Here is a 23,819-nt window from a genome sequence, read left to right on the forward strand (position 1 = left end):
CCACTAATTTTAGTTTCATTGCTCTTCATTTCATTTTCATTCATTGTTGGAAAGTGGCTGAATACAAATTTGATTGAGTTGAATGTTTTTCATTTTCGAAATTGAATGAAAAAGAAGAAAAAGAATAAGAAGAAGAAGAAGAAGAAGAAGATGAGGAGGAGGAGAAGAAGAATGAGAAGAATAGGAAAATCACAATTTTTGTTGAATGTTCTTCAGATTCAACTGAAAATGTTGATTCTATGCAAATTTTTTTTCTCTCTTCTCTTCTCTTCTTATCTTTTCTTATTTGTTTTTTCGCATGCTCATTTTCTTTCTTCTTTCTTCTTCATCTCATTTTCTTCTTCTTCTTCTTCTTTTCTTTTCTGAGATGAGATGAGATGAGATGAATGGAAATGCGTTGAACATTCGCTTCACAGACTCCAAAAATAATCTAGTGAGCATTTTGGCACATTCAGATATCTTATCTTGTCTGCCAAATCAGGCAGTATTTCATGAAAGCTCGTCATGATATCTTCATATCCCTCTTCTTCTTTCCATTCAAGCACTTTTCTTTTCATCTCTTTTCGTTTTGCTTCATCTTCCTCATTTTCCATCTTTCCCTTCAATCTTTCACAAAGCTCTATGAATGGAAGTTTCCAATAAAAAATCCGAGGAATTCTCAGATTTGATTCAACTGCTTCCCCAAGCATAGCATCAATAGCTCCTTCTTTCAGCAAGTCATCAATTTCAATAGCGCTGTTTCCCGTAGCACTTCTTTAACATTCAACAATTTCATTAGGGTTATAATTTTATCTCGACCTTTTTTTTTTATCTTGACCTTTTTTTTTAATTAATCATTAACTTTTCCCACAATTTCATATTTTTAAAGATTTTTAAGTATATATATGAATTCAACAGATAAAAATAAATACATTTTGAAACAAACCCAATTTCGCATGGGGGGGAGATGGGGGGGTTTAGCCCCTTCATTGAACTTCTGTGTGGAATTGGAGGGTTTCATGGGGCATAAAACCTTAAGTTTGTTTAAAATGTTATTTTTCGTTTTTTTTTTCATTTCATTTCAATTAAAAAAATAAAAAATTATTATGATCTTAAAAATATTATTAAAAAAATGAAAATATCAACAGAAATAAAATTAAAAGAAGGAAAGAAAAAACTGCAGCGCGCAATGTCTTCGCGTAAGTACAGGAAGTATCACAGTCGGCTGGAGCGAATGGCTCACAACGTTGTTGATGGAGTTGTTCGTATAACTGATGCTATCAATTCTAAGGAATTCAGTCGCACTGGAATAAAAAATGCAGTTAGAGCGCTGAGAAAAGGAAGGCTGGTTGGAAAAATTGGCAGACCTGCAGCAGTTGTTGGCGAAAAGGAACAAAGAGTTTTGGATATTATTCACATTGAAGCAAAGTCTGGAACATGTTTAACTTTGAAAAAAACAAGAGAATTGGTTTGTTTAATTTTTATTTATATGTTTTAATCATTTGTTTTTCAGATAGAAAATGTTATAAACGACAACGATGATGAAGACGCACCATTTACTGAAGTTTCAATGTCTGCAACTTACGGCTTTGTCAAGCGTCATCCGGAGCTGAAGACTGGAACGCCGAAGAATCTGGACATCAACAGACTGGCTGTTTCGTGCAGAAGTGTTTTAAAACCCTGGTATAAAACACTCGACGAGCTGCATGAAAAGTTCCATTACTATCCAGCTTTGATTGTAAATGTCGATGAATCTTCAACGCGCGTTCCTACAGATTCTAAACAGCTTGTAGTGCATACAGCAGATACAAAAGCAGGTTTTACGAAAGAACCACCGAGGATGATCAATTCTTCATTCGTAGCAGCTGTTGCAGCTGACGGATATGCCTTTCCTTCAGTCATTTTGTGGCCAAGTGCAAAGCTGCCAGAAGAGCTGAAATGCCTATTATCTCCAACGCTTGAGATATGGGCAAATGGAAGCGGCTGGATGGACAACGAGTGCTTCAAAAGGTATACTCTCATCGTTCTTCTGCCTTCAATCATCGAAAGAAGAAAGCGCATGTCACTTGAAAACAAACACATTCTTCTCCTTCTTGATTCGCATGCATCTTGCGCAGATCCTTCGATCTGGCAAGAATTCCAAAAACAACAAGTCGACGTTTTAACCTTCGTGCCACACAGCACACACCTCTGTCAACCACTGAACAGAGGGGTGTTTGCTGTATTCAAATCTGAACTGACAAACAGATTTGAGGTTCCCTCTTCTTCTTCATCTTCTTCAAAACGAGCAGCAATTTCCGACGTTCTGCCTCAAGCCATCCACACTGCATTATCACCTTCTGTAATTCAGAAAGCTTTCGTCTACAGTGGTGTTCTGTACAATTCTTCTGGGCCAGTTCTTTTGAAACTGCCCGAATCTTCGATTTTCACTCTTCCATCCCGAAGAAATAGATTCAACTTTTATGGAAAAGTGATAACCGAAGAAAATCTTTTAGAGAAATGGGAAAATAATTTGAAAATGAATATTGAAAGGAAAAATGAAATGGATGAAAAGGAGAAAGATGAAGTGAAGACTGTTGTGGATGAAAAGAAAAAAATAAAAAGAAGATTTCTTCATGTGAAAAACGATGATTCTGATGAAGAAAAGAAAGATAATGCATTAAATCGAGCTGAAGGAAAAAGGAAGATTATCAGAAGAATTAATTCTGATTTTGTTTTCTTTTAATCATTTTGTTTTTTGAATTTTTTTCACTTCATTTTTTTGGGTCAGAATAAAGAAAAAGGGTCAAGATAAAATAATAACCCTAATCATATCTTCAGAAAAAAATTTTGCTGCTCGAAATAACTGAACAATAATTCCAATAATCACAGCAAGTTCTTCGTTTCTCAATTTGCATAAACGCGAGAAAGTTTCCAATGTTCGGACCCATCTCACCAAAACAATCTCTTCTTTCGTTTTTTTTTCTTTTTTTTCTTCTCCTTCTTTTCTCTTCTTCCAATCCACACATTTGGACAACTCTTCAATCTCTCTTGCTGCCTCTCTCACAAAATGCAGATCATTCACAATAGTATCTTCCAAAAATATATTGGTGTGAAATCTGTTTATCAAAAAGTCCCATGCAGACTGATAGGAAAGATGAGTGAGGTTGTGCCGCTTTTGATGATGTTGAATTATCTCTTTGATTTCATCCAGGTAAAGTTCTTCTGGCACTTTCTAATAAAAATTAGAAAAAGGAAATATAATAACTTCAAAAATAAAATAGATATGTTCACACATATTTATTTCTAATGCAATTCAAAGCCAGCAAAGCCATTTCCGCTTCTTTCTTTGCGTCCTCATTTTCCTCTTTCATTTATGCAGCTTTCAAAAGACAAGGCACGCAAATTGATAATGATTCTGATGAAAGCCACTCCTTAAGCAAAAGATAGCATACGCAAAGATCGGTCAATAACTTTTCATTCATTTCTTCTTTCTTTTTTTCTTCATCGATAATCATCTTTTGAAATCTTCCGCTCAGCGAATAACTATCAAAGAATAGGTTCCTGACATTTTTCAGCGCTTTGCAATATCCCACGGACTTCAACAACAAAATTGCGCTTTCCAATGACAATGTCTTTTCCTCAATCATTTTGCCTAATTTATAAAACATTCCAGTTGTGAAAACAGACCCAAATTCTTTTTTTTTCATTTCATTAACTATTTCATTCATTTCCTCAATTTTCTGCATTTGTACATCTTCTGTGCAACGTTCAAGCTCATCGAACAATTCTGCAAAAGGTATTCAAAAAAACAAAACTTTTGTTCAGAATGGTTCAATCCAAATAAAATGGCAAACTTGAAAACTTCTTGGTTTTGATCGTTGCCTGAATTTCACCTTCAGATATATTACCAAAAGGAATCCTCATTCCGCTTGTTGCAAAATGTTTTCAAAACAAACGTAAATCTTAACAAGCAACAAAATAAAAAATAAAAACAAACAACATTGATTATCAAGCAAAGTTTAAATAATCTCAATATATTCTGTTTTGTTTTTGCTTTATACAAATATGTGCAATAGAAAATGTTTGGAGGTCAATTGGATTGGCTGTATGAAGACAAAAATTGGAAATATTTTGTCACTTTTTGATCATAACCAACAGTTTATTAGAAAATAAATGTATTTGCATAATAAAAAAAAAGAATTCTTTTTTGTCATGAATAGCATATTTCTGATTTTGGAATGGAATCAATTGCAAATACTTTGGCAAAGAGAAAAGGGATAACAGAAAAACAAAAAGTGAATGTAGAATATTAATTGATTTTTTGTGATGAAGAATGAGTCAAAAACCAAAAACTGATGAAACTTAAAGGTTTTGCATGTTTTGTGAATTGTTGCATTTTTGAGCTCATTTATCAAAGGATCATTGGGTCGTGAAAGAAGAAAAGAAATAAAATTTTGAAAAACAACATGGATCGACAAAAGAACATGAAAATGAACATGATTTTGAACATTGAGAACATGCATCCTGAGTGGCAGAATATCAAGTTTCAATACTTCAATTGCTAAGCAATCACGTATCATGAAGAAAAGCAATGAAATCCAGCACCAACAGAAAAGATGGAGATTCCCAAGCTTTGTGAGAGTGAAACATCAATTGGATGATATTGAAAGATTTGAACATTCAAGCCCATTTTCATTTCAGCCGAAATGAGATATGGAGAAGGAGGAGGAGAAGAAAAAGAAAAAGAAAAAGGAGAAGAAGAAGAAGAAGAAGAAGAAGAAGAAGAAGAAGAAGAAGAAGAAGAAGAAGAAGAAGAAGAAGAAGAAGAAGAAGAAGAAGAAGAAGAAGAAGAAGAAGAAGAAGAAGAAGAAGAAGAAGAAGTTGCAGTAGGAGAAGAAGAAAAGGAAAAAGAGGAGAATCGCCAGCCTTGAACGAAGATGAATCGCTCACGATGTTGTTGTCTGCTGTGAACTTTCAATAAATAGATAGTAACATTACTCGGAGCTGGAAATATTGTCTGCTTTGGAAGATAATGAAAAATGAATTGTTGTAATTTTGAGGGTTTGAGGGGAACAACTGGTGTAATCAAAAAATGCAACGATATTTTTAAAAATAGTTTGGTCTTCGCTTTTCTTATTTGTTGAGGAGCAGAAAACAATTCAGATGTGAGGAGTGAATTTTTTATGTGGCTATGATGGAAGCATCTTCGCTAATAAGTTGAAACAGTATCTTCCGCGGCATTGCATCGATTTTGCCTCAGAAAACTGCTTCCTTCGATGCAACAACAACACTCTCGTTTTGTATGTGTACATTTTCTGTCTTTTGATTCTGAGAATTCGATTTCTGTACAGCTTCTGGCTTCTCCAAGAAATTAATTCTTCAAATGCATTCATAGATAAATAATAAAAACATTTTTCCTTTGCGTAAAAGTGGTGTAAATGCTCCGCGTGAAAGAGTGGTTCTTCCAATATTTCACTGATATCAAATTGAATAACCTTTCTATTTTGAAGCATCCAGATATAAAAACATTTGTTTCCCTCAAGAAAAACGTAATATCAAGGAAAACAATATCCCTTCGCTTTGCGCATGAAAAATTATCGGTGAAAATATGATGCCTCCAAGGTTTGAGGATGATACTGGAATAAAACTCAATTTGCGAAGCAGATTGATTCACTTGGAAAACGAATTCGAGACGCTGAAATTTGTTTTGAAACTTAGAACATATGCTCAAAACAAAGTCTTTATTATGAGTGTTAGCATCAAAGTTGAATGTTCAACTGCCAAATATACAAGGGCAACTGAAAAATAGAATTATCCAAGGATAAATAACCTTAATAGAGGTGTCTGTCTGCTTTTCTACGAATCAAAAAATAGTGTTGAACATATTAGACGATTATTCCCTGCATTTGAATTTTGTTGCTCAAATAGTGGTCTGCCTCTATTTAAACAAAACAGAAAATAGAATAAACATTGTAACAGTGCTTGAATCTCCATTTGTTGAAAAAGAGCCCCAAAAGATAAATTTCACCTCAAATATCAAGAAATAGATTCATTATCAAAAAGAGAAATCAACACGAATCAGTTTTCAAAACGAATTTTTCCTTTGATCAAAAATCATTTTCTTCAAAACTGAAACATTTGAAACACGAAATATAGACATTCATTAAATCAATAAGATGAAAATGAATTTTCTTTGAAGTAATTTTTTTTGATAAAAAAAAAAGAAATATATTCATTTCAATAAAATAATTGAGAAATATTCAAAATCAAACAGTTATTTTTTTTTGAAAATGAATGTTGAAATAATTGCGATTTCAATAGAAAAATAATTATTAATTTTTTGATTTCTGAAAAAAAAATGAGAGATATGAAAAGAGTATAGTTGAAAAAATTAAAAAAAAAATATTCATTTTTTCCACAATTGTCAACTTAATTGTAAAAACAAGTTGAGACTTTTTTTTGTAAAAGAAAGGATTTGTTAAATTTTTATAAAATTAAATTAACATCTATTTTTGTGCTTTTTTGAAGTGAGAAATGGAAATATAATATTGGGCGCTGGAATTCTTATTTTGAAATTTCCTCCGCATCCACATCCATGGCGAGGTGTTGTACCAGGGCAAAAGCTGCATTAAATATTGTAGTTATCTTGTTGCTTGCTGTTAACTGCAGAGATGGAGGACGTTTTGTTTTTCAACAAAACCAACAAGAAAGGATTGTGGAGAACCAAAAAGGACAGATCAACTATTCAAACGAAAATGGAAAGTGTAACAATCAATTACGTATCTCTCCAGCAAAAAATGAAAATGCAGCTGGCAATTGCGTTTGCTATCTCGAAACAAGTCTCAATATCATCAACAGCTCGTTGTGTGTGAATCATCTCACCATGACACCTCTTAATGGAAGTTCACTCGTCACTGCCCAACACCACTCCGCTGCCTCCATCCGCTCCTCCACTTGCCAAGTTCAACCAGCCACCAAATCTCCACTTTTCCTCTCTGCCCATGCATCCCTCGCCCTCACAAACTTCTCCCTCACCACCCACCAACCAGCCATCCTCTCCTTCCCCCTCTTCTCCACCCCAAACAATCTCCTCTCAGATGCCTACTCCCCAATTCCTGCCTCCTTCTCCATCTCCCGCTCCTCTTTCTCCTCGTTCGTCTCCCTCGTCCAGCCCTTCCTTTTTTCCCCTTCCTCATCCTCTTCTTCTTCCTTTCTTCATCGCCAAGTATCCCTCAGTCTCCAACTCTCTAGTACCATCTTTACAAACATCACCACTGCACCACAACATAACGTCATTCCTGCCAATCACGCACTCCCGCACAACTTATTCACAACCACCTCCACCACAAGCATAAACACCTCCTTCTCTCCTCACTCATCTCTCTCCATCCACTCATCCCTCTTCCTCCACACTCACAACCCCATCGATGGTGCCATCCTCCCAAACCTCAACAGCCCATTCACTTCTCTCTCTGCCTTCAATGCTTCTTTTCTTCGCCAAACTCGATCTTCTCCAAATGCTGCAAAGGAATATATCGGAAATGAAACAGAAAAAAAGAAACCAGGAAGATTGGATTCATTCGATGTGAACAGTCATCGCTTCGAATGGTGTGAATGGAATGATTCTAATGGTGGAAATAATTATGGAGGTGCGATTTATATTTTTTGCTTTAATGCAAATCTTTCAATCGTTTCTTGCTTGTTCAACAGATGTTCAACTAATGGTGCTGGTGGGGCGTTATACTGTTACGGTTTGTTAAAAATAAAAGTCACAAAATCCAATTTCATAAACTGTTCTGCGGCTAATGGAGGAGCAGTTGAAGCATATGGAATACAACCGTCATCTGATTGGACATTTTCAGAAAACAGAGTGGAAAGTTGTAAAATAACAAGCACTTATGGAACTGGTTGGTATTTTGCTTTAGGAAATAATCCTTCAGATTTTCAATTCCTTCTTTCCAAATGCGAGTGCATTGCAAATTCTGGTGGAAGCACGAGTGGTTCTTTGACATTTAATACTCCTCCAAGCAACAAACCAATTAAATTTTTGGTAAATGATTGTCAATTTTTGAATAACAAATTGACCTCTTCTTCAACTTCTTGGGGAGGTGCAGCTCTTAGTTGCACCAGTACTTATTCTTGGATGAGCGGAACAAAATTCATCACTTTTTGTTTTTTCGATAACAATACAGCAAATAGTGGCAGGGGAAACGATGTTTTCTTCTATGGAAGCAGCATCACTCAATCCCCATTTGAGCAATGCGGATCAACAACAAAAGCAAAAAGGGTCTGGAACTGCGAAACAGCAACAAATAACGAGTACAACAAATGGCTCCCTCACATTACAACATACAAAATTGTTGCAAATAATGGAACGAATACTGATCTCTGCGGAATAACACAACTTAAACCATGCGCAACAATAGAATTTGCTCTTTTATACATGACAGATACCCAAGACGCCTCCCTCACCCTCCTCAGCTCCACCTTCGCACCAACAGAAACTCTCACATTCTGCGCAGTTGAATCGAAAATCACAGGAAATGGAACAGATGCCACAACCATCGCCTCCAGTGGCATTCCCCAACTAACTTCTTCTTTTTCTCCATCTTCATCAACGTCTTCACCAGATCCATCTGCCTCGTCTGCCCTCTTTGCACAAACTCAGGGTTCCCTCACAGTCTCTGCCCTCGCCATCTCCCACAACTCCACAAACCCCATCACCCCCATCCTATTCCACCTCTCCCAAAACTCCCCTTCCCTCAACCTCAACACAACCACCATCACCGGAACAACCTCCATAACAATAAAAACCCCCCTCTTCTTCCTCACTGCTGGCTCCCTCTCCCTCAACCACACAGCAATCACCCATCTCGCCCTCAACAGCCAAAGCATCTTCCACCTCACCTCCCTCACAAATCCACTCACCCTCAACTCCTCCAACATCACCCACATCACCTCCACAGCTTCCCCCGCCAGCTGTGTCCTCTCCTCTGCCACCTCCCCTGCCCTCTCCCTCTCCCTCGCCAACTGCACCATGATCAACATCAACTCAGCTCCACAACACCAACATACTGCCACCTATGGCGGATGCATCTCATTCGCCTCTTCTGCACCTGCCAACGCATTTTCTGTGAGGAACTCCACCTTCTCCAGCTGCTCTGTGAGTGAGGATACAAGTTCTGGAGGAAAAGGCGGTGCTCTCATGATCGAGTTCAACCAAGGCTCATTGGTGTCAGCCACCTCATTTGTTATGGCTGATGTTATGTTTTCGGAGAATAAGGCCTCTGTTGGAAGAGATATGTATTTTGTGTGTGAGTCCCTTGTCGCTTCTGTGAAAGAGCCCTTGTTCGCCTTCATGAGAAGCATCACTCGGAAAGACAACTCAGTTGCTGGACATGATAGAACAGATTTGTTTAATGATTGGAATGTGAACTTGTTTGTGTTTCTCGATGGATACTTTGCTGACAAGGTGTTTATCGATGGAATATCTGGGATGGAGGTATTGTATTGTGGGATTGAAAAGGTGCCATGCAAGAGTGTGGACTTCGGGGCAGGGCATCTGAAGAGAACACAGAACGCAAAAGAGGAAATTATTTTGTGCTCAAAATCAACTGTAACTGGATGTGTTGATGTGGGGGGAATGAGTGTGAAGGCCAAAGCTGAGACAGTTGTGGAGATGGAATGCGAAAGAGAAGTGAGTGGCTCTGAAGAAGAAAGTATTCTGAAATCAGCATCGCAGACAGAAATGATATTCATTGGGATTGTTGTTCCATCGAGCTTTAACAGAGCAATCACATCAGTGATTGAATCGAGCACTCAAAATGGCGAATTGCATATGAAGAACTGCGAGATGAGCGTGATTGGAGGGATGCAAAACACGATTGGATTTTCCTTGATCAAATCAACAGGGAAGATGGTTGAGCTGGACTCCGTCACGCTTTCAGATGTGAAATCATCAGTCGCGCTGTTTTCACTTTCACCTTCATCCGGAACTTTGGAAGTGAATGATTTGTCAATGGAATCATGCAATGTTGGAAACAGTATTTTTGCAATAAATGATGTTGGAATAACTTGCCATTTTGTGAATGTTCAAGTGGAATCGTTGAATGAAAGTGGAGGATGTCTTCTTCTGATCAAAGGAACTGAATCAACAACAAAGATAAATGAAGTGGGTGAGGAAATAAATCTCAAAATTGAGAAATCATCATTTTCAGGAGTGAAGAGAAGTGACAATGGAGCAAGCATTTTGGAATCAAAGAGTGAGAAAAAGATTTATTTGGTTGTGAATGAGAGCAACATCACAGGAGATAAAGCAGAAACAAGTGGAAAAGGAGGAGCAATATTCTTCACGTTGGGTGCATCTGGTTCAATGAAGATGATTGACTCAACAATCAGCCATTGCGGCTGCAGCATTAGTGCAGGAAAAGGAGGAGGAGTGTATTTGGCGACAAAGGAAAGAGGGGATTTGAATTTCACATTTATGGGGATGAAGTTCAGTGCAAACACAGCAAGAGTGGGTAATGATATTTTCATTGAATGCTTCAACATCACATCGCAGATCAATGAAAGCCAGTTTCGGTTTGATCTTCGAGAGAATCATTATTCGCGAATTAATGCAATCTATGGAAGAGATGAGTGTGACTATCCAAATGATACAGATCTGATGGCATTTATTACGATTCATCAGAGTGACACAATTATTGTGAGCAGTGTGAATGGATCGAATGAGAGGCAATGTGGGACAAACACACTTCCATGTGCTTCAATTGATTATGGACTGATGCATTTGACTTCAGATTTCATAAGTCTGATGTTCATTGTTGAAGAGAGTGTGATTGGTGGAGAATTAGATCTGGAGGAAATGAGTCTGAGTTCGAAGAACAGAGACTTGTGTGAAGTTGAAGTGAAATCAGAGATTGAAAAAAGAAAGGATGCATTGGTTACAACAGCTGGAACAGTCTCGTTGATGAGAGTGAACTTTGTGTTTGATTCAGATTTCATTTCTCAACATGAATCATTGATATCACCAGATGGAGGAATGCTTGAAATTATGAATTGTTCATTCAGTTCAAAACAATCTGATGAAGAAGGAAATTCTGCATTTGCAAACATCCCATTTCGCATAATAAACATGGAAAAAGGAGAATTGCAACTTGATGGATGTGCAATATCAAATCTCATTCTTCAAAAATATGCATTACATCTTTCATCTTCTCTTCCATCGGTTATTGATTTATTAACGTTTTGCAATACCACAGCTTCAAAATCTCTGACAGATGTTTATGAATGCGCGCAATTGACAATTAAGAACTTCAAAACAGAAAATATCACAGTTGAAGAAAATAAAGAATCATTGATATCTTGCTTGTCAATGAAAAAGGCGATACAATTGACAAATTGCACAATGGGTGGAGTCAGTTCAAAGACAACAAAAGGAAAATTGATGAAATTGGAGAATTGTTTAGATGCAAAAATGGATAGTTGCATTTTTGATGGGAGTTCAAAGGGAAGGAATGAACAGAATTTGAATGTGGATGAAGATATTTGCAGATGGGATGGATCTGTTGTGGATGTTGTGAAGAGTTCTGTGATGATGAAAGACACAATTATTTTGTATTCACCAGAAGGTGGAATTGCAATGAGCGGAGGGGAGTTGACTGTTTATGATGGAAGATTTGAGAACAATAATCCATCGATTGAAGGATATCCATCATTGAGAAGAAATATTATTTGCTCTGATTCAGGAACATTGAATGTGGTGAGTTTGAAAGGAGGAGATGGAGTTTTGCCAAATACATCACTTTGGATGTTGAATGAAGGGTGCAATTTTGAAGGGATTGTTTCAGAAAGACTATCATCATTCTTCATTCCTGTATTGGAGAGTGTAGAAGCAAAAGAAGAGGCTAATCGAATGAAGCTGACCTTCAAAGGGATGCTTCTTGTTCCATGCAATATGTCATTCTCAGTTGTGAAGAGAAAGGGAGATGAGAAGGAGATTGAAAAACACGATTTTGATTCAAATGGATTCTTGTCAGAGAGAGAAGTTGAAGGGAGTGTGACAAAGGATCTTATCAGAAGTTGTGAAGATGAAATCGAGGTGAGCGTGCATATTTTGTTTGGGAATTCGGAATCATCTTCAGCAACAAATTCATTCATTCTAAAAAATGCAAGTGAAACAAATACAAAAGGAGATGAAAAGATTGTTGAAGGAGGAAAAGAAGAAAAATCATCATGGGCGTTGATTGTGATTGTGATATTTGCTGTATTGTTTTTGATTGTTCTTGTTGTATCTATTATTGTTACAGTTCGATGGAGAAAGGCAAAGAATGAAGCGAAAGATCTGAGAGAGATTGTGAATGACAACATCAGAAAAGATCCAAAGCTGATTGAGATGGTGACAATGGAGATGTCGCCTGAGGAGCAGTGGAGGAGAGCTGAGAGGGAGGCAGAGAAGAAGAATGAAGAAAGGATCAAAAAGAGGGTGTATGAGAAAAGCTTGGTACATTCGGAGTCATCGGAGCATCTTCTTTCTGAGAGTGGTTCAACTGAATATATTCTGGGGAGGGATTCAGACAAGATCCCTGAATGGGCATTGGAGAAGGTTGATGATGAGGAAGAGACAAGAAAGAGAACACCATCACCATCCGTTTCATCCACTTCAACCACAGACTCAGATTCAACATTTGTTCGAGGTGAGGATCTGTGTCCAACCACTTCATCGATGTCGAATCTGGTGGATGCAATGGCCTGCTCATCCCCTCATGAGAAGCTGATTGTTGATTTGAGGGATTCGCTGTTTATGTTATTGCATGGGAGGAATAAGACAAAGGAAATGCCAATTGGTTCATTGAATGAGAGGGAGCAGACAGCTGCTCAGGTTCTATTCTGGGTGGCCAACCTTGCTCTCCACTCATTTGATGAAATGGAAATTCCACTTCAATCGCTTTCAAATTTGAGTCCTCACATTGTGCTGTTTTCTGAGCACATGGTCATTTGCATTGTGATGCATTCAGATTTGCTTTCATCAGATGATTCAGATTCATCCTCCATCTCTTCATCAACTGTTGTCACATCTGCCAGTGGTGATGATGAAAGTGACTCCCTTCCTTCATCTGCCTTTGAGGATGAGGACTGCTTCAAAAAAGAGTGCCTGAGGTGGAAGGCACCAGAGCTGCTGATCAACAAGAAGATGGGAGCAACAAAGGAATCAGTTGTGTTTTCGATTGGGATGATGCTGTGGGAGTGCCTGACTCTTCAGATCCCGTTTGGAGAGTATGATGGAGAGGGAGCAGGGCAGAAGATTGAGAATGGAGAAAGACCTGCATTGGAGGAGTTTCAAGCAAACTCGTATTTTGAAACCATCAAGAATTGCATTTCTTCATCAACAGAAGACCGTCCGTCGCTCACGCAGCTGAAGCGGGAGTTCATAAAGCGCTTTCCAGCGGAGATGGTGATTGTGACGATGTCAGATGCGATTGAATTGGAAGAGTCCTCTGAAGAAAAGGAAATGAAAAAAAGTGGATGTGAGAAAAGTGATGAAAGTGAGACAAATACGAATGAGAATGCTGCACAATGAAAAAGTTAATTCCAAACAAAGGGAAACATTCTGATGAGTGAATGAAGAATATAAAAAGCTTTAATGTGTTTTTTCCAATCTTTTTTGTTTTTTTGAAAGCAACTTCAATTTTTTGTTCTCTTTTTTGTTATTAATGTTGAATCTTTTTGAAATTTCACTTAAAATTCAATTTTTGTTGAATGAGATTTTGTTTTAAAATTGTTTGGGTTTTGTGATTATATCATGTGAATATTAGCTGTATTATATATTCTTGATTTCATCTTTTGCAATCTGTTTCGTTTCACATCTTTTGAAAGTGACACTCATAAAAGAGATGTCTTTTTGTTTTTGTTGATATTGTTACTCCAACACCATTTATCTTGAACAACATGTATATATGTAATTCCACACCCTTGCATTCACAATTTATAATTATTCCTTTTTTTTTCATTTCATCTGAAGGATATTTATTGATGAGTTTGTTTTCATTTGGATTCGAGGATTATCGTGTTGAATTGATTTTTATTTCTTCTCAATATTCATTCATTTTCAAATTCTTTCAGTGAAAACTTTTTGTTTATTTGATTCACAATTTCGAATTTTATTTGAAATTTATCGCAAACTTGTTTTCACATATCTCTTATTTTAATAAGCATTTTAAATCTTTCCGAAATTAGTATGGTTTGTTAACAAATCAAAATAATTCAATAGAGGAACTGTTTTTGAAAGCTGTTAAACGGCAAATGGGGTTCGTTTTTGAAACAATAAAATTTGGATATCATTGTTTTGATGTTCATGAACAGAAAAACAAATGATGATCTTTCTTTTTGCAATAAAAAAAAAAAAACCATGACTGCACGAATAAATTGATATTGAAAGCAAGGAAAATCTGCTTTTTTATAAAACAAATGATAGCTTTCACTAAACTTTAAAAAAAGGCTTTTCAGACTTTTCCTTTTAATTCATATCTACTTGAAAATCTGTTCAAGTATTAAAATTGCATATCCTAAACATGAATTGGATTGTATGATATTATTTGGCATTACGGTTCGTTACAAAACCCGGGCAATTGGAATTGGTTATTTGCAAAAAGATATCAACAAGATTAAATATGATAACTTCTTTGTTCTTTTTGTTGTGAATGAATTATCCAAAAATTCGAAATAATATCAAACGGAGAAACTCAAAAATCCGAAACGATGCGATTGCATTATTGATAGATTATAAAAAGAATTGCGAATGGAATAAGAAGAAGTTTTAATGAGAAGTGACAAGTTTGCTTCATTGCAAGCAAATGCATTGTTCTCCTTTTAAATGTTGTAAACCGAAATAAAATATTGATCCCCAAGTGCTTTCGCAAGTGTATTTTCTTTTCCTTTTTTCACAGGTGAACAGAACATTTTCAATAGAATTTTCTGATTGTTCTTCACGTTCTTCTTTTGTTTCCGATAATTTTCATATTGCTTCTTCACATGTAATTGTATTTTTTTCATGTTTATGAGCTTCAACTCTTTCTGTATTCTCAGAAATGCAAAAGCTTTTGTCCGCTTCATTTGATGATTCGTTTTCACAACATTTCGAAGTGTTGTGTTTTAATGGAAATTTGTTGAAAGACTTTTTTTCTAATTGAATGGTAAAGTTTTCGAAGAAATCATCCCCTGCTATTAATTTCATGCTGATGCTGTTAGCATGTGAAAAATCGTTTGAAGATTTTTCAACCATCGAAGAGGCTTCTGTGTTCTGCGGAAGATACTGATTAACGGTAGAAGGGTCAAATGAATGAATTTTTCATGCTGCAAATGATTTTCAAACAATTTTCGGGCAAAGAGAATAGATGACTACATCAGAAACAGCTGGAATTTATGCTTTTCGGTGGGAAGATATAGAGGAATCTGAAGTGACTTGAAATGCGCAAATACATATCTGTCCAAGGGCTGAGTCAGGTGCGTAGTATGTGAAGGAAGAATTAGAAGATGTATCAAATGTTTTCTGCACCAAGACATTACCGGAAAACAAAGGCGAGAAGTGTGGTCATCGAGAATAAATAAAGCATGAGCTGATGATACATGCATCTCGATTCTTTTCTCACAAATTTTGTGTTGTAATATTTCTATCATTATCTTTTCAAAATCGGTGTCACTCATCTACCCTTGGTGGAAAATCCGGGAGGTCGTGGAAAACCCGGTAGTTAAAAACATTCTGAAACGTCAATTTCTTTCTTCATTCTGGAACAATAATCTTTTATAATTCCATTTGGATTACGTTCTTCAAGTTTTTGAGTCTATAAAAAGAGAAAACGAATAGATATTGAATATTAATTATTGCAAGCTATTGATAGAAAATGCTTGAAATGTTTTGATTGATTAAAGAACAAATGTTCGAAAAAACGAAACCTTATAGTCGGATTTTTTTAAATGAAAAAAAAGTTTTTATTTATCAGTTTTTTTCATGTCCTCTGAATTTGAATCATCGTCTATAATTCTCCTTTTGAGCGAACTCCGCTTGGCTCTGGAATCTTTGGTTTCAGTTTCTTCGCTATTGAACACAGAACTTATTTCATTTCCGTACATAAAATCATCATCTATCTTTTTTCTTCTTTGCCTTTTTATCTTTTTCTTCACACAAAGTGGTTCATTAATCGCTTTCTGTTCTTCATTTTCATCTTCTTTGAAAACAGAACAGTTTTCTTTAATTCCTTCTTTTATCCTCGTTTCAGTCTCATGCTTTTCATTGAATTTCTCCTTCATTTGGCGATTTTCTTTTGGAGAAAAATCTCTGAATAAGCTTTTCTTCATGTTTTGAGAGGAAAAATTTGATGACGTCGATTTTTCTGAAGATAATGGAGCACCGCGCACTCGATGCAACACAGGTACAGCAGCCACAAGATACACACCTGTATTTAGGAAGGCTGTTTTCACAACGGAAGGAGATGTAGCTGCTGACAAAGCTTCCGGCAAAACGTCTGCCAAGGCTTTTCTGAACGAAGAAGTTGAGAAATTGACTGGTCTCACGAAAGAGTTTTGCAGCACTTGTTTAAATCTAGCAAAAACACAATTGTCACAGGGCTGGAGGAGGTGTGTCTTATTTGGGGGAAAATATTCGATGATCACGTTGTTCTGTTCTGCAAACTTTTTGACTTTTGAATTATTGTGCGTTCGATGGTTGTCCATAACAATGAGTGCTTTCTTTGATGTTGATGATTTTCGTTTTTCTGCTATCATAGGAATCCACTCCTTTATCATTATTTGTAAAAATATTTCCGTTGAAATCCATCCGGATGTGGATCCTAAATAATTCACGTTGAACGAAGAAAGAAATGAAAATTCAGAAGGTTTCTTTTTTCGTGGATATATTAAAAAGAATCATCGATGTGACCCATCTGCACAAATGCAAACACAAATTGTTGCATTTTCAGTTTTCGGTAAAGATGATGGAGCAGGAGGTGATTGATTCTTTAAACAAATGACAAGTTTTGTTGTTCCATCACCGACTCGGATGGAAGATTCGTCGAAATTGCAGATATCTGTTGAATGAATTTCATTTGCTGTGATTATGGCAGACAACTTTTCGAACCACATACGTATTGTTTCTGGGGATTGTGCACAAATCTTTGCTATTTCCATTGGCCTAGATATTGAAGCTTTCAAAATGGAGCTTCTTTTAATAAGATCATATGAATATTTTGAATTGACTTTCTTTTTTTCTTCTTCGTTCTCTGCTTCAGAATCGATTACTTCTTGAATCTTAATAATCAAAATAATTAAAAAAAAAATAAAAAAGCCTGTAAACCATCGATTGAATATCCTTGAGTCGAATAATTTTTTGTTCAGACAATAAAGCGATCGTTTGATTCTCCACCTTTTCAAGTTGATTTTTGGTTATTTTCGTTGGCCGTCCAGCTTTTCCGACTTGACGCTATGCTTTGATAGCAGCTATCCCTCTTGCCCATGCTCCGTTGGATATTGCATGCTACCCCACGGCAACCTTCCACGATAAAGGATATTTCTTCTTTATTTCGAAAACTTTAAGCGAAGGTGATGAAAACTGACGATATTCGGAAGTTGCTAATAGTCGATGAAGAGAATTTGAAGACAATTTTTTCTGATGATTCCATCATTATGTTTTTGATCAAAAATTGAATTGATCTAATTGCAAAGTCTGAAAAAAATAGATAGCTAAAAATTTTACTATTTTTTTGAATAAATCCATCTTTCAAATTAATATCAGGTTTTTTTTTAAATATTATTGTTATTCTTTTTCATGGTTTTTGATTTTTCTTCAGACGAACTCTCAACTCAAAGCTGACAACTGTGACATATAATATTGAAACAGAATCTCAAATAATCCAGGAACAATGTATGAACGAATATAAAATTCCATTTTTAAGTCGAACAAACAGGTATTTTCTTTTTTGAAACAGTTTTGAAAAACACAAACTCCCGCTTTTTCCACCAAGGGTATATTTTGGTTTTATCAATTTCAATAAATTGGATTTCTCTAAAATTTGCGAGTCCATTTTGTTCTAATTTTATTACACTCCAAATAAGGTGTGCGGTCCTTGTTTTTTTAATCATAACATTTTCTTCCTGTCAAAAATAAAATCGATTGATTTATCATAATAAAGAACGACACACAAATCTGATGATATCTGAAACAGTTATTTTATTTGAAGAAGATATTTGAGCGATTGCACAATCCTCAATCTCTTCTTCTTCCTCTTTGTTGAACAATCGTGGATGTTTTATATGATGCGGATCTCTTCATGCTTTTATTGAAGCAATGTGTCGGTAAACTGATGAATGTGAAATGATTTAGTCTTTTACTAGATCAGAAGGTTTAACTCCATCTTGTTTTAATAGATAATCAACTTTTTTAGCCTTTGTTGATAATCTGCAGAATTCTGCTGATGCCTTTATTGGTGACAACTTTTTTGATTGAAGAGTGGATGAAAATTGTGCTTTTTTCATACGATTAATAAAAATATGATCAATAAAATTAATAATGTCTATCAACATGAAATAAGCAAGATTTTAAAAACCTTGCAAATCTTATAACCTGCATTTGTTTGATTATAAGTTTTCCCATTAGTTTAAAAATTGAATTCACATTTATAACGTTTATTTGTCACAGAAATGTCCCGGGTTTTGTCACGGACTGTAAAATGAAATGAAAAAAATTGAAAAATGATACAAAATACAATTTTTTGATCTCTTAAGCAATCACTTCACATAAACGCAACATTTTTCATAATAAGAAGAATTTCAGCCATTGAATCTATCAAAATATCTTTTTCTTCATTTTTTGATGGTATCAAAGAGCTGAATTGAGAGGATTTGCATCCTCTTTCTTCGATATTATTAACAGCTCTCAATGCTTTTTCCACAAAACTTTTAACTTCTCTTTCAATTGACGAAGCGCAAAGCTTTTCATTGGCGAAGAGAATATCTTGAATTTTGTGCATTGGATGAGTAAATGAAGCATATCTGTACACATCATCTGTCGCAATGCCGCAAACACAAAACAAATTTTCCTTCTTTTCCTGTTCAACGCTTTCTTTTTCTTTTATCGAAGTTTCTTCATCAAATACACTTTCTTCCACAATATCTTCTTTTTTTTCAAAATGACAAGATAAAATCGGCCGCTCCCAACACACTTTCACGGATCGCTCATTATTCGACAGGCGATCCACAAGTGTCTCAGTTGTTCGATCTGAAACACCCCAAGAGACACATGAATTCTTCAAATATAGCTCAATCAGGAATGTGTGGTCGCACGGAATCGAAGAGCGTTTATAACCAATTGTTGAATGCCTGGAAGAATAAACTACTTCGCTTCCAACAGAAGATGATTGGAGTACCTTTGCATGCATAGGGCATATGTCGCAGTGTGACGGAGTGGGGTATGTTGAGGCAACAACTCGACCTAACGTGCCAAAAGGAACAAGGCCAGTTGCAGCAACTAACACGACACGATCACCGATGCGCAGCTGCCCTCCGGTGATGTCACTACCATCAACAGTTATGCTGAAAACTGAAGAAACAAGGCATTCTGGATGAATTGAGCATGTCACTTGAATGTGAGTTGTTTTTTGTTCTTTGACTTTTGAGTGAACATTAGTTGAGGAAGATGCTGAGCTTTCCCTGTCTTCATTTAAAGTGAATGCATCCTTTGACCATCCACTTTCCCTCTCGTATCTTTCCATCAAAGTCATACCCATTTTCTCAAGTCTCATTGTGGTGCATTTCCCGACTTCTGCTTCCGGTTGTTTGCTCATCAACTTCTTCCTCTCATCCATCCAATCAGTGAACCTTTGAACTTCCTCTTCAGCATTACCATGACCAAACACAGAGAATACGTCAAACCTCTTCAGTCGAAGCGGAATCGAAATCAATGACTCACAGAAATCAAACACAGCAGGAAAGTCTTTTCTGTATTCCAACAACATCTGCAGAGCATAAAACGAGTATTCTGTGCAGTCTTTCATCGGATTGAAGCGAGCGTATAGAGGAGAATGGCTGTTATTGACTGGATCGATGAATGGGAATGATAAGGTCACATTCACAGGAAAGTGAACTTTTGAAACATTTGCTTCTTTTGCTTCTGATAGATCTTTTTGCTTCAGTTCATTCAAATTCTTTCGAATATCTTGTGATTCATCATCTGATCCAAATACAGATCCTGAATCAAGTTTATAGCCTCCAAGGTCGTTATTTTTCCTTTTAATATCTTCTTGATTCACCCAGTCTCCATCAAGAGATCCTTTGTAAACCCGAGAATCAACAGCAGAAAACTGAGAACTCTGCTCGTGCGAGCTACGATTTCTGTTGCTGTAATAATTGTTCATTGTGAGCGTTAACGTGAAGTTTGGCATTGTTAGCATTTGAAGAGTTAAATGAGATACTTGCAATATCTGTAAAACATCACTCATATCAATCCACTTCTGTGAAGTTATTAAACAACAAGAAAGAAGATCTGGATAAAGTGAGTATTTTGGAGGAAGCAACGACATTTTTGTGCAATCTTCTACTGACATTTGGCTCAGTATTTCTGAACGCAAAAGATCAAATGGAATGTTGCTGAACAAACTTGTTTCTTTCCCTGGAATTTGTTCCTCAAACGCATCAAACTCAACTTTTATTAGCACATCTTTAATTTTTTCATCTTCACTGACTTTCAAATAATCTCTGCTTTCAATCATTAATTCTTTATCTTTTGTATTGCAAACACTCAAAACAGATCCAGACGTAGCTACCAGAGCGAGTGGATGAGGAATAGAAGAGATAGAAATAGGCACCATCTCTCCTGATTCATCTCGTCTTGACACAGAAAGAACATTCAGATTGCTTCCGCAAACACATATTGTATCGCTTTGAGACAAAGTTGGGATTTCATTAGGAACTGTTTGAATGGCTGCAAGTCGTTGTTCCAATTCTGTAAACAGCTCTGGTGTCGTATTAACTGTTTCTGTGAATGAAGGGATTGCTGATATCAACTGTATTGGTACACACATTGCGCCGCCCACATTATATTCAGCAGAAATCACTTCTTCATCAAAATCATTAGTGCCATTGAACATGTTTTCATTCTCGAATTTTTCCTTTCCATTTCCCTTTTGTGGATTCCAAACATCGCAAATCCCAACCTTTCCATCTGTTGCAGATCTTGTAGAGTTAAACCCAAATAATCCCTTTTCCAGTCTTCTTTGAGCTCTCTCGAAATCTGCGTCGCTCACCTCTTCTCCATCAGCTCGACTTCTCTGCACTAATTTTTCAGCTTCTGCGTAATTCACCATAAATTTCTCTCTTTCATATTTCAAACTTTCATCATTATCATCATCATCAAAGTTTTCATCTTCTTCATCGGTATCTTTTGGATTTGCATATTTTCCCCTTCTTTGGTATTTATTTTGTTTCTGTAGCTCAGCGTTCATTTCTTTTTCTTCCTCTTCCACTCTCTTCATCTCCTCCTTTTTCATTGCACTTCTTCTCTTTCTCCATCCTTTTTTCATTGAGCACAAAGGATGCACATAGCACAATAAACTGGAAGTCTTTCCCACGTCAATACCTCGCCTTGAAATCAGCTGGTTTCGAATGAATGAAAAACGGCTGTTGAAACAGTCATCCGAAAGTGGCTGAAGAGGTATAGAACGAGCAATAAAGCGAGCAAAAAGAGTAGGGCAGTTCAAAGTTAGAACGTGACGAATTTGCAGAAGAGATTTTATGAATGAAGCAGACAAGCAAGCACTTTTTGATCGGTTGAAACGAGGAGCCCTTTGATTGAAGCTATTGACATCATTTCTTTGGGAATCGAAATGCGCTTGTGATTGCGAAGTGAATGAAGAAGCAGAATGTGGAAAAGAAGATGACGACGACGAAGAAGAAGGAGAAACAGAAAAATGAGAATAAGGTGAAGAAGATTCCTGATGAGCAGAAAAGCGATTTGAATATTGCGAGTAGCTCGACGGAGAATGAGAGAATGAATTTTGATTTCTCATTCCAGAAAAATCATCAAATCCCTGAGAGCCTTGACGAAACGAAGGAGATCCGTACAGATGCTGTTGTCTTTCTTCGAAGGCTCCATTTCTCTGCCCTTCATCCATCATCCCATAGTTATCGGCGCTGTCTTTCGGATCTTCATACAACTTCACTTCATTTTCGTTAATCTCTTCTTCTTCTTCTTCTTCTTCTTTATCTTCTTGACTTTTGTTGTGCTTATTTTTGAGCGTTTCATTCATCCACATTGCTTTCATTATCTCGCAAAATAGAGTTTCTTCCTCCCTCGCTTTTTTCCACTGTTTGTATTCTTCCATTGTTTGTTCATCAATGTCTTCACAAGAACCAAGGCCAGATAGCTCTAAAAGTCTTTCTTCTTCCATTTTACTCTTTAATTCATCCATCTTTCTCTCTAATCTCCTCATTTTCAGTTCTTCTTCTTCTTCCCTCTCGCTCGCCATCGGGTCCAGAACAAAACTAATTCCCGGTGCATCAATTCTGTACACTCTCGCTGGGATTAAATGGGGATAGGAAACATAGCACGCACACCCAACAAGCAACCGAAGCACATCACTGACCATTTGAAGTCGTGTGGAGCAGGTAAGAGAAGCAAAAGAAGGAGGAAGAAAAGTTGTTGGATCAATTTTTGTTAACGAAGAAGAGTAAGATAACATCTTTGTCATTTCTTCTTTCAGCTTTTCCTTCTCCTCTTTTTCATCTTCTTCATCATTTTTCTCTGAGGAATCTGTATCCATGTCTTTATTTCCCTCAACATTGCTTGACGTTTTAAACATTTCTTCATACATCTTCATTGCGCTGTCGTAATCATCCTTCACCTCTCTTTCTGCTCCCTCCTCTTTCTCCTCTTGTCGTTGTTGCTGATGCAGCTGTTGCTGTTCTCCATGGCTATAAAGACGGTATTCTTTTAGTCTTTCTCTTCTTTCAATACTTTCATATTTCCTCCGCATCCTCTCTTTGTTCTCCCTCAGCATCTTTTCATTGTCCTTCTTTGTGAAAAGCGGATTTCCAACATAAATTATTTGAGAAGGGTTGTTCGAACTGTATGAAAACATCTTCATCTTCACAGGGCGAACAAAGCTCGTCAGATTCAGAGCAGATTTGCTTAAGCAGTCAATATCTCTCAATATTTCCTCTTTTTCCTTTTCTCCACTCCCATTTGTTTCACCTTTCTTTAAATTTCCTTCTTTTTGCCCTGTCAAACAATGTGAACCAGCAAAGCAGTTCACACTTGGAACAGTCATTGGCATCTGATTGACTGCTGAAGAAGGCAAAGGAAGCGAATGCGACAGGAAGAACGAAATGGAAGGCTTGCGCAGAACATAAAGTGATGAAAAGCCAGCACGCAGATAAGAACCAGGAAGGAGCTTTGGCTCAAAGGGAATGAAGCTTTCTCTCCAATACTCGATTGAACCTGAGAATGAGAAGAAACACAGAAAGAGAAGAATTATTAAATAGTTTTTTTTAAAATATATATGAATAAATATTAATATCAGAAAAATTTCAATGTGCAAATCAAAAAAAACAAAATAATAAAATAATTCAAAAAATAAAAAATAAAAAATAAAAAATAAAAACCAAACTCGAATTTGAATAAATCTTCAATTCATTTTCATCTGCCTCCTCAAGCAGTCTATCTGAATGAGGAGCTGCTTTGAGCACAGCAACACGACACTGCTCGAGCGAAGGGAAAGGCAGAGCGAGAGAGAGAGGCAAGTCAGAACGCAAAGGCGGTTCCAACACGTGTGAGGGATAAACTGACTCCATTTTGGCCTCTTCTTCATTCTCAA

At 36.5% G+C, this 23,819-nt stretch overlaps 5 protein-coding genes across 5 annotated transcripts; 3 read left to right on the forward strand and 2 right to left on the reverse strand.

The window, feature by feature from the left end:
• Window positions 1-1,111: 1,111 nt before the first annotated feature.
• Window positions 1,112-2,704, forward strand: MONOS_7028 (putative DDE superfamily endonuclease; the record flags this gene model as incomplete). Its single annotated transcript, XM_067877320.1, has 2 exons — window positions 1,112-1,447; window positions 1,493-2,704. 2 exons carry the CDS (start codon window positions 1,112-1,114, stop codon window positions 2,702-2,704), a joined length of 1,548 nt encoding a protein of 515 aa, XP_067723426.1.
• A 60-nt stretch (window positions 2,705-2,764) lies between these two features.
• On the reverse strand, window positions 2,765-3,332 carry MONOS_7029 (uncharacterized protein; the record flags this gene model as incomplete). The annotated part of the gene is made up of 2 exons (XM_067877321.1): window positions 2,765-3,193; window positions 3,255-3,332. The coding sequence occupies 2 exons, from the start codon at window positions 3,330-3,332 to the stop codon at window positions 2,765-2,767; spliced, it is 507 nt and encodes a 168-aa protein (XP_067723427.1).
• A 3,525-nt stretch (window positions 3,333-6,857) lies between these two features.
• On the forward strand, window positions 6,858-7,316 carry MONOS_14088 (uncharacterized protein; the record flags this gene model as incomplete). The annotated part of the gene is made up of 1 exon (XM_067866859.1): window positions 6,858-7,316. One exon carries the CDS (start codon window positions 6,858-6,860, stop codon window positions 7,314-7,316), a length of 459 nt encoding a protein of 152 aa, XP_067723428.1.
• A 788-nt stretch (window positions 7,317-8,104) lies between these two features.
• Window positions 8,105-13,540, forward strand: MONOS_14087 (uncharacterized protein; the record flags this gene model as incomplete). Its single annotated transcript, XM_067866858.1, has 1 exon — window positions 8,105-13,540. One exon carries the CDS (start codon window positions 8,105-8,107, stop codon window positions 13,538-13,540), a length of 5,436 nt encoding a protein of 1,811 aa, XP_067723429.1.
• Window positions 13,541-18,743: 5,203 nt separating this feature from the next.
• MONOS_14086 (uncharacterized protein) lies at window positions 18,744-23,796 on the reverse strand (the record flags this gene model as incomplete). Its single annotated transcript, XM_067866857.1, has 2 exons — window positions 18,744-23,443; window positions 23,613-23,796. 2 exons carry the CDS (start codon window positions 23,794-23,796, stop codon window positions 18,744-18,746), a joined length of 4,884 nt encoding a protein of 1,627 aa, XP_067723430.1.
• Between the last annotated feature and the right edge of the window lie 23 nt (window positions 23,797-23,819).

This window comes from Monocercomonoides exilis, assembly GCF_001643675.1.
Source record: "Monocercomonoides exilis strain PA203 chromosome Unknown scaffold37-1059404, whole genome shotgun sequence".
Classification (NCBI taxonomy): domain Eukaryota; phylum Preaxostyla; order Oxymonadida; family Polymastigidae; genus Monocercomonoides; species Monocercomonoides exilis.